The following is a 10,584-nucleotide window of genomic DNA, read 5'->3' as shown; positions in this document are numbered from 1 at the left end:
TCCGGACAAAGGTGGAAGTGAATTATGCTCCTGAGAATTTGAGCGCATTTCCTTCTTTTCGAGTCGATGTCTAGCTGATGATGGTTTGAGACGCTGTGAATTAAGTTTGCGATGTTTCGGACTGACGGAAGGCTGGCCCTGCCCGTAGGGTTTTATACCCGCTTCAAATAAGAGTTTTTCAATATGGTTCCAGAAATTAAAAGAATTTCATCTCTCAAACGTAGAAGTTTCAAAAACTAATCTATCTAGTTTAGAAGATTTATCTTGTGTAGAAGCTTGATTACAGTATAACCTCCATTTGGGGCAGACCTCTGGCTTGGGGAACCTCTATTTTTGGGGAAACCTCTATTTTTGGGGTAGTTTGAAAAGGATATAATTTTTATGCGGTAATTTCCAAATTTAGAAATTACCGGAACCTCTAAGTGGGGCACAGGATTTTTAATTTATATACATATTTGCTATTAAAATTAAAATTAATTATATAAAATTTCATTTGGAAGCCTCGTGTAATTTTTGTATTCTTGTTGTTATGGCTCGTAAGCTTAGTCTTGAGTTAAAGATCAAAATTGCCAAGGAATTAAGTGAAAATAAACATCTTACTGAACGAGATATTGTAGATAAGTACAAAATTAGTAAAGGTTTTTTATTAATGTAAGTTTTTAGGCGCTGTGTCACGTATTAAAAAAAATTATCTCAATTTTTTTAATACTGGGGCTGTTCAAACAGATTTTCCCAGAAATATTCAACGCTCTCCTCATACTTTATCCCAAAAATTGGATAAAATTGTTTTTGAGGCTTTCACCAAGACAAGGGAAGAATTTATTCCTGTGTCCGGTCCTCTTTTAAAAATATTGCTTCCAAAGTAGCAAGGATGTTGAATTATTCGGCGTTCAAAGGGTCCAATGGCTGGTTGGAAAAATTTAAGAAAAGACATATGTTGTCATTTAAGACAATTAGTGGAGAGAAAAACTCTTCCGATGTTTCTTCGCTTGATATGTTTTTTTCCAAGTATGATGAATACGTAAAAGAATATGGTCTTCAAAATATTTTTAATTGCGACGAAACTGGGTTATATATTAAAAGGATACCTTCAAAATCATTTGTAAGTTCGGATGAAGATTGTTTCGGAATTAAAAGGAGTAAAGAAAAATTCACTATTCTTTTGTCGGTCAGTGCTTGTGGCGAAAAATTGAAGCCATTGTTAGTAGGAAAATATAAATCCCCACGTTGTATGAAAAAATACTCTAATTATCAATAAAATTAGTGGAAAACATGTTTAAATGTTCTTAAAAATACTTTATTTATTTATAAATTAATGAAAAATATGCTAAAACTATTAAAATTTTTATAAAAATAAAGAAAATTTCAGACCTCCATTTTTGGGGAAACCTTTATTTTTGGGGCAATTTTTCAAAATTGATGCCCCAAATGGAGGTTATACTGTATTTGGATCGCATAATTTTTTGTTTCGATCGCATTCAGTTAAATTATTTTCGTTTTTTAAAAAAAACTAAATACAGAGCCTTCAAAAAGAATTCCATACATTTTCTTCTCAGTAAACCTTCGAGGTGTAAACAGATAATTATAGAAAGACCGCTGTGAAACTGTTTTCAAAAGATTTTTGGAAAAATTATTTCAACTATAACAACATCCTTTAATTAATAAAATATTAGTAAACATAAAATAACCGGGAAAATACAGTCCTAAAAATATAGAACAAAATAATATCAGTAATTTCTCTTAAAACGAATTAACACATTATAGGTAAAAGGCAAAGAAAAAAACACCCGAACAAAGAATTAAATAACTAAACTTTATAATTCCTGATTAGCCTAAATCAGATTAATACAGAAAACCTCAGTAACAGGATCAGCAGTTATGTCAGCGTCCTCTGGTTGAGGCAAGCTGTCAGCCATTGATGGTTCAAAAATCTTATTAGACGTATCCCCCTCCGATGTAACATCTACTGAATTTTCGATATCGTCATCAATTAAAAACAACTAAAACACACTAAAATACTTGAAAAATACTTCATTGGAAAAATCCTCATCATTCACTTGCAAACTATTTTTCAAATGTTTTTCGGCACGATTAGCGAATCCAATCGAATCACGCGGGGTATATTGAGACCTCATCATGCAGATCTGATAAAAAAACTTTAGAGTGTCCACCCACTCGGTATCATTACCACCATGAACCTACAAATTATCAACACCAAGTACATCAAAGTCACTCTTCAACTTCTTGACAAGTGAGCTATATGGATTTATTTCCAAAATCTTTTTCATTTGCATATAATATCTACCAATCCTCAATCCTAGTCTCTCACCTGGCAGTTGGATCCTGAGCCCTGTGAGCGGTCTGTGCCGTCATTATCCTCTCCATATTTCCAGTCAGTCCGTCCGTGTCAGCTACAACCACACACGACGTATTGACCAATCGGTGTGACAATTTCACTTTGGAAATCAAGACGTTAAGAATTGACTTAATTCTGTCTCCAAATTCCTTATACTCGACTTCCAACTGTGCTCTGCGCTCGGCGACTTGATCCGACTCAGATATCTCAATATCTCCTTTAGCAATATTCTGGAATCTTTTTCCCTTGTGTTCCGTCAAATGTCCTACTGCGTATTCATCCACGGGATCCAACAAATATAGTATCTCATAATTCCTCCGCATAAGTCGTTCCACGAATGGGGACTTTTGGACAGTTTGGAGGGAATCTCCGCCAATGTAGTAAATTGCGGGTTGTTTCGGATCCATTCTGTCCACATAGTCATCCAGGGTTGTCATCGTCTCGTTCGAGTTTGAAGAGTAGAAATGAGTTATTTTTGCAAGCCGATTTCTGTTTCCAGTGTCTTCATTAATTCCCATTTTAATTCTGAAATAAAAAACAACAAAAGCTACTGAATTCCGTATTCCTTCCAAAACTCCTGTCTTTTTTCTTCTGGGAGTTTGGAAACAGTTTCAATAAATTTTCTGATTATTTTCTTTCGGATTATTTTGAGCAAGTTGCTCTCCTGCAATTGATCACGAGAGACGTTGAGTGGGAGATCGTCAGAATCGATCAAAATGACAAGAAAACGCAAATATGAAGGCATAAACTCATTATCATTGAAAATGTCTGAAATAAAAACACGGCGAACATATAACTTAAGATCAACCACCAAATGTACAAACTCTAACATTGTTCTTTGGCAAGTTTTCAAGCACAAGCTTGGAAGGGACAAAGATCATTGCCGAAAAGCTGACATCCCCCTCTGCCTTAAAGTGACTGTAGAACATGACAGGGCTGCTATCTTTTGTCAAATGCTGGTAGAATTCGTTGTATTCACTCTCCTCTACTTCACTCGGACTTGAATAATTTGTGAGGGACAAACTTTCTTTGCCAAAGAGGTTTGACCGTGTTGACATGTTTCCAATATTCCTCGGTCCTCGGTTCCTTGTTTTCAGACTCATCCGAATCGTACACGTTTTTTTTGTCGCGTAAATATATTGGAAAAGACAAGAATTGAGAGAACTTTCTACACATCGAATCCAATTTGAAGACTTCAAGGAACTCACGACTTTCCTCACGGAGAAATAGAATAATTTTAGTTCCTCGTCCCAAAGTATTCCCACTCGGATCCGGGACCACGGTGTATGAGGAGGCGTCAGAAGTCCAAATGTACTGTTGGTCGTCGTTGTGTTTCGAGATGACCGCCACTTTCTCAGAAACAAGGAAAGAAGAATAAAATCCGACCCCAAATTTTCCAATTAAGTCATTTTGGCCCTCAGTGTCAGAATTTTCAAATTTTTTGAAAAACTCTGAAGTTCCAGAGTCGGCAATGGTTCCCAAATGTTTTATGAGATCTTCCTTAGTCATCCCAATTCCTGTATCTCTTATTTCCAAAGTTCCAGCCTCGGGATCGGCCTATTTTATTATTATAGCGGGGAAAACTTTGATGTAAATTGCCATTTCAGTGTTTCCCTCAAGCACTTGTGGTTCTTTCAAAGAGAGAAATCTGATCTTGTCCAGGGCATCAGAAGCATTAGAGATTAGTTCTCTGAAGAAGACCTAAATGTCTAATTTCCACAAATTTGCCTCTTTGTTGCGATATAGTGAATTGATAATCAAATACATTATTCGTTCCACGTGGGCATCAAACTGCATCGACTGGCCTGACTTGCTCAGGTCAGCAAGACTTCCAAGATCGTAATTAGTACTTTGACTATTACCTGAAGAAATCAAACCTTGGTTCGCTCATTGTTCCAGTAGATGGAGGAGGGATTGGTCTCTCGATCGACTTGGATTCTTCCTGTCTGCCTAATCCTACTTCTGAATAAATTTAAATATTTATTAAGTTTATTCACCGAAGACGAGAATAATGAAGAAGAGACTTGACGACACAAAAAAGAGTGACCGCATGTGCAGACACGTATTACTCTTTATTGAATGTATTTATATTTGTTATTAAGGTTAGCCACATAATTAGATTAATTACAGTTCTAAAAACAATTAATATTATTAAACTAAGGTGTTCTATTTTCTCTCTTTTCTTGGAAATTTAAGTAATTTACTTTAATTCTTTTTTAATTTTTTTTGTTTACATATGTATCTTTTTCAAAGCTTTGGTTTTATCTAATCTCATTATTTTTAATTATTAAAAAATAATTGAATAGAATTTCTATCGATGACTTCCTGGTGGGAGAAATATTGCAAAGGCATAATCAATAACAAAGAATCTAAAACAAATTTTAGATTAATGGGAAACACTTCCAACAAAAGCGTCCCCAATGTAACTCTTAGTGGTCAACTAAATCTATCAAAAACAAATTTAAAACGCTTCCCCACTAACTTAATCGAAAACAAGGAAAATTATATACGAAACCTTGACCTTTCAGACAACAAACTTTATTCAATTCCAACCCAAATCAGTTCTCTGAAGAAATTGACAATTCTCCACCTAAATAACTGCGCTTTGACGGATCTTCCTCAAGAAATCGGATCTTTGACTTGTCTTACATACTTATCTCTGAGACAAAATCGAATTTGTCAACTTCCATCCACGTTTACGGGGTTAAAACAATTAATTTCTGTGGATCTCTCCAACAATCAGTTCGAAGACATTCCTCAAGTCTTAAACGAAGTTGAGTCTCTCGAATTTCTTGACATTTCTAGAAATGTGGTTAAAAAGGTTGATTTTTACCACAAAAATTAAAGATTGGGGATTTGAGTTGTGTTCAGGCATTGGAGGTGAAGGCGGATCATAATTTAATTAGCGAGATTGGATGGGGAGTCTCCGAGAAATGCAAAGTCAAGATTCTTCGGTTGGAGTCCAATAGACTAACAAACAAGTCATTTTCGGTGGACATGTTGGAGAAGTCATCTGTGCATACTATTCTTATTGGCGATAATCCTCTCTCTGAGGATGGCTTTCGTCGTGTGAAGGGATACCCCGAGTATGAGAAGAGATTTACCGCAAATAAAATGAAATTTTGAGAAAATAATTATATTTTTGTCGTCTAATATTTTTAATAATATATTTTTATTGTACAACGAGCTCGGCAGCTCGCTTCGAGGACCGTGACCTAGCTCCTGCGGAGGGCCTGTTTCATAAAAAAACTATAAGTTAATGTAGATATATTGAACGACCTGGTTTGATGTAACCCTATTCTAACGTCTGTTGATAGAAGATATTTTTTGTCCGTCCTCCACGGCATATATGAAGGTAAAAGGCCCACGTGATTTACGAAGCAAGGAGTACTTCTTAGGGTTAATAGTAACTTAGGGATTGCGAAGCAGTTTTTCAATTGAAATAGGGCGGCGTGGAAATTGGTTGCCGTGAGTTTACTATAAATGGGCATGAGGTCGGAATTTTTTCGGACAGGGTTTGGTCTACTCCCGTGTTAAATATAAGGGAGCATAAAATCCTGAAATTCGACGGCGTGGTGACTTGAGTGTTGAATAGAAGCGAGTTAAAGGAACGGAGAATATCGGGAAAATGGTGTGGGTCGTAACTGATACTCATGATTTCAAATTTGTTGAAATTTACTCCGAGACCGATGGTGTGGAAGGAGGGAATTAGGATTCTCAAATTGTCAAGGACAGATTTAAATGAGTCACTTAGGGTGGCGTCGTCCAAATATCAGACGTTAAAATAGGATGAGACGTTATCAACAGCCAAGAGGAAAAGGAGAGGGTCCAGAGGGTCACCTTGCTGTACTCCATTGCTGGACGGGGTTGTCTGTCTGATTGCCGGCAATGAAGAGGCTGGGCTGGTTGTAGGCCAAGGCGATGAGGCGGGAGATTGCTGGGCAGCGAGGGGTAACAAATTCGAAGAAAGTGTCACGACGTACAAATTTAAAAGCATTAGCCAAGTCTATCTTGATAAGAAGACAGGGCTTGTCTTGATGATCTAGTAAAGAAAGAACAAGTTTTCTTGTGGCGTGGACTGCTGCTTCGCAGCCTCCCCAACCCCTTACGCCGAGTTGTATTGGGCGTAATTCGGGTCCCAGCAACTTAATGGCTTGTCTTCATGATACTTTTGACGTCAGTCGGCGGAAGAGCCAATCCACAGCGATGGGACGAACACCGCTTTCTTTTTTTTCTGAAGGCGGTGAGATTGGCGGCAAAAAATAAGTCACGGGCATACTCGGAGATCTCTCCGTTCAAAATACGGTTCGTAAGAGCCGTTAGAGAAAATAGGAGGCGATGAGCAGCTTCAAAGGTTTGTGGAGAGAACATGTCTTTACGTGTCCGGGTCGGAGACCGTCTATACCGCCACAGCTACCGGTTGGAAAAAAATTGATTGCATCAAGTACTTCCTTTTATGAGGCAAGCAAGATTGGAAGATCGGAACGGGTGATGAGGGGGCGTTGGTCAACCAATGAATTGAGGTCCTACGCTTTGAGTTCTGTAAGGAGTTCGGAGGTTATTTCGAGGGTTTTGGAATCGGATGCCAGTACTCGCACAGCGCCAGCGACATTACCTTCAAATAGTTGGGCGTTTACATGTTCACGTAGGCGTATAGCGTCGCGGTCAATAGTCTCGTCGTTTTGTAGGACGTGGGGCTGGTGTTTCTGACTCTTCGTTTAGGCCTTCCCTGGGACACCTAACCAACTAGGGAAATCCGAGGGACAAGACATGCAGGCCGATATGTTAGCCTTAAATTTCAACGAAGTTGAAATGAGATGGATGTTATGTCCTCTGGACTTCTGGACTGTTTATAATATTTCCCTGAAGTCTTTGGATTGCTGTGAGTAGATTTCCTATGATGATATTATCAGCTAAGAGAGTGAGATGTCATCCTGGTGAGTAAGAATTGGAATGTCGCTCATATAAAGATTGAAAAGAATTGAGATAGTGATGAACCTTGAGGGAAACCATTTGGTAACAGTTTAGAAACAGAGTTTGTTCAGCCAAAGGCCTCAACGTCCACTAAAAAAGTTTGCTAGCTATATTTTGAGGTTTGGTTGAATATCTGAAGTAAAAATCTTGCGGATAAAGTTCCTTTCTGGGGACTGAATCAAACGCATTTGGTATGTCTACTGACCTAAGAGTTTTTTTCTGGATAGGCTTGGTTTTAATGCCATCGTGGATAAAGTTAAAGTTTTTTCTGTTATGAGGATGTACGTAGTCCTTTCTTAAAACCATGTCGAAACGGTAAAAGTGGGAGAGATGATTGGATCAGTTTTATTATTTGTTTCTCCAGAATTCTGGATGGGACGCATAATAAAGAGATGGGTCTATGTGAGGCAGGATTGTCCTTAGGCTTTCCGGGATTCAGAATTAAGTGGATCTGTGACATTTTCCATGTTATTGGAATGGTATTTTAGTTGATAGAATAGTTTTATATTATTGTCAGCGGTATAATGGCCACAGTAAAAAAAGTTTCATTAGAATAGTGGGGATTTTGTCAGGTTCGCATGAATTTTTATTTTTTAGTCGTATGATCACGTCGGAGAGTTCATTAGGATGTATATGGAAAGCAGGAGTTTGTCTTTTTGTTTTAATCTTTGATATCGGTGCGATTTTGATTTTTGTGTGGAATGTGACTGATTTAGCAATAGTGTTTCATTAGTCTGTTGAGGTTTGATTTGAGTATGATCTATTCATTCTTATTGGTTTTTCCAAATTTTTTAAAAGTCTCAACATTTTCCATAAACAAGAGAGGGGAAATTACTTACACCTGTTTTTAAGTTGTGTGAGTTTTCTTGCTTTTAATATTCTTCACTACTTTGACCAAATTATTAGAACTTTAAATATATTTTAGATATTTGGAATCGGATGCCAGTACTCGCAAACACCCCCAAGCTCCCACCGACCTCCGTGCAACACCGACGTTAGTTTCGGCTCCGTCCAACCCGATAACCTCGTCTGAGGTTTCGGCCGCTCTCGGGTCTTTTGCGCCCAGTAGCAGCGGCGGGATAGACGGTGTAAAGGCCATCCACCTACGCGATCTCCTGAGCCCATTGACCCACGAATCCGGAAAAGACCTGCTATCTTCTGTCACTCGTCTTTGTTCGCACATTGTCTCGGGCGAGATTCCAACCGTCGCCAGAGATCTTCTTTCTCTGCTGGCCTCATTGCCCTGTCGAAAGCCGATGGTGGCGTGAGGCCCATTGCGGTCGGTAACGTTTTCAGGAGACTCTCGGCCAAGATAATGTCCCGCAGGGTGGTTCCCCCCTCCGAGTCTGGAGTTTCTCCCTTTCCAGTACGGTGTCGGCGTCCAAGGTGCCTGCGAAATTCTCGCGCACGGCACTCGCCAACTTGTCCAGTCAAAGCCAGAAGACTGCAAGTTCATCGTGAAGCTGGACGTCAGCAACGCATTCAACTGCGTCCGCCGGGACCATCTGCTCGAAGTGGTCTCGGCACGTTGCCCCGTTCTCTTCCCAATTGTAAAGCTGGCATACTCTGCCCCAAGCTGCCTTCTGATCCATGATCAGATCATCATGTCAGAATGCGGCATTCAGCAGGGTGACCCACTGGGCCCATTGCTGTTTGCCCTCTCTGTTGACCACATTGCACGGAACCTTTCTTCCACTGTTAACTTCTGGTACCTGGACGACGTGACGATTGGTGGACCTACAGAGGTCGTTATGGAAGACGTTAAGAGAATCACTTCCGGTTTCTCCAAGATCGGACTATCTCTTAACGGCGAAAAATGCGAACTCGTAAACATTTCTCTTGCCCCCGCCGCTCTCCGCAACACATTCTCCTCTCTCAGCAGCCTGATCGTTGGGTTAAGGCTAACGCCCACCAGCGATCTAGTTATCTTGGGCTCTCCAATTTCCGCTGTTGGCATAGAAAATGCCTTATCGTCTAAATGGGACGAAATTAAACTACTCACTGATCGGATCCGTGGGCTTGGCTCGCATCTTGCGTTTTTCTTGTTGAAGAACTTTCTTTTCGTCCCCAGACTGACCTATATTTCCGTTCCTCCCCGTGTTTCGCTGCCACAGACTCATTATCCAGAATCGATAATCTTGTCCACCAATCGCTAACATTCCCCTCAATTTGAGGTTCACTGGTGACGGTTTACCCGTGCCAGTTACCAACTCGCTTCTTCGGGGGGATCGGGATCCGCTCTTGTGCGGGGCCCTACCCTGATCTCTCACCACCATGTCGGCTTCCAGGAATTCCGTTTGCTCAGTTCTACTACCTCTCTCGAACTTAATGAGCTCTCGGAATTCTCATCTGCATGCCGTATGTGGTGCTCACTCGACCTTGATTTTCCCACGATCCCTTCAGTTCAAAGGGCTGGGACGAAATTCTCTGCTTGAACACATTACGAAAACTCCGCTCCAAGTCGGACCAACTCAGCTGGCCACCCTTAACTGCGCCTGTCAGCCGCACACGGGTGACTGGCTCAAAGCTCTCCCCACTCCTAGTACGGGGTTACTACTGGACGACGAATCCTTGTTGATTGGGATCAGCTACGATTGGGTTTGGACATCTGCCAGCCCCACCCTTCCGGTGCGGGTCCTCAATTTCGTCAAACGGCTTGCACGCCTTGTCGTGTAGAAGAGTGCCGGGAGAATTCCCCGTCACACTCATCTGAATGACGTTGTGAGGAGGGCTCTAGAGTCGCTGGTTTCCCTTCCACCCTAGAGCCAGTCGGCCTTCCCGGAGCGACGGCAAGCGTCCCGACGGGATGACGACCTTTCCTTTTAGGGAAAGGCAAGTCCCTGGTTGGGATGCCACGTGTGTCGACTTTTTCGACGACAATGCTTCCCAGGACTGTCGCAACCCGGGTTCCGCCAGTGCGCTGGCTGAAGAGACAAAGATGACGAAATACCGGTGTATTTCGGACGCTTTTGAGTTTGCCCCCTCGCCTTCGAAACCTCTGGAATCGTCGGAAAGGCTGCGACTCAACTCCTCACCGCCATTGGTAGAAAATCTACACAAAACAACGACCGGGGCGAGACGAGCTGGCTGTTCCAGCGAATCTCGGTTGCTGTGCTCCGCGGAAACTGCCACTCAATACGCAGCGCGGCATCGTTGAGCTGACCCTCAGGCTCTCGACAATTCCCTTAGCCACCCAATGCTTACTTTTTTCTTTCTTTCTTTCTAAAATTAACACCTTTATTTGGTTTTAGATA

General features: G+C 40.9%; 2 protein-coding genes and 1 long non-coding RNA gene across 3 annotated transcripts; all 3 read right to left on the bottom strand.

Moving 5' to 3' along the window:
- Nucleotides 1–1,763: 1,763 nt before the first annotated feature.
- LOC115231721 lies at nt 1,764–2,297 on the bottom strand. Its single transcript, XR_003883543.2, has 3 exons — nt 2,031–2,297; nt 1,857–2,000; nt 1,764–1,823 (listed from the first exon to the last, which is right to left on the bottom strand). It is a non-coding gene; the product is annotated as an uncharacterized LOC115231721 (long non-coding RNA).
- Nucleotides 2,298–2,325: 28 nt separating this feature from the next.
- LOC115231714 (endoplasmin-like) lies at nt 2,326–2,874 on the bottom strand. The gene has a single exon (XM_029801672.1). The coding sequence runs from the start codon at nt 2,872–2,874 to the stop codon at nt 2,326–2,328; it is 549 nt and encodes a 182-aa protein (XP_029657532.1).
- A 472-nt stretch (nt 2,875–3,346) lies between these two features.
- On the bottom strand, nt 3,347–3,865 carry LOC115231713 (endoplasmin-like). Its single transcript, XM_029801671.1, has one exon. It carries the CDS (start codon nt 3,863–3,865, stop codon nt 3,347–3,349), a length of 519 nt encoding a protein of 172 aa, XP_029657531.1.
- Nucleotides 3,866–10,584: the final 6,719 nt, after the last annotated feature.

The sequence above is a fragment of the Octopus sinensis genome, unplaced genomic scaffold (genome assembly GCF_006345805.1).
Source record: "Octopus sinensis unplaced genomic scaffold, ASM634580v1 Contig18751, whole genome shotgun sequence".
Classification (NCBI taxonomy): Eukaryota; Metazoa; Mollusca; class Cephalopoda; order Octopoda; family Octopodidae; genus Octopus; species Octopus sinensis.
The sequence above is the reverse complement of the archived record's forward strand: the minus strand, read 5'-3'. Positions and strand labels throughout refer to the sequence as shown.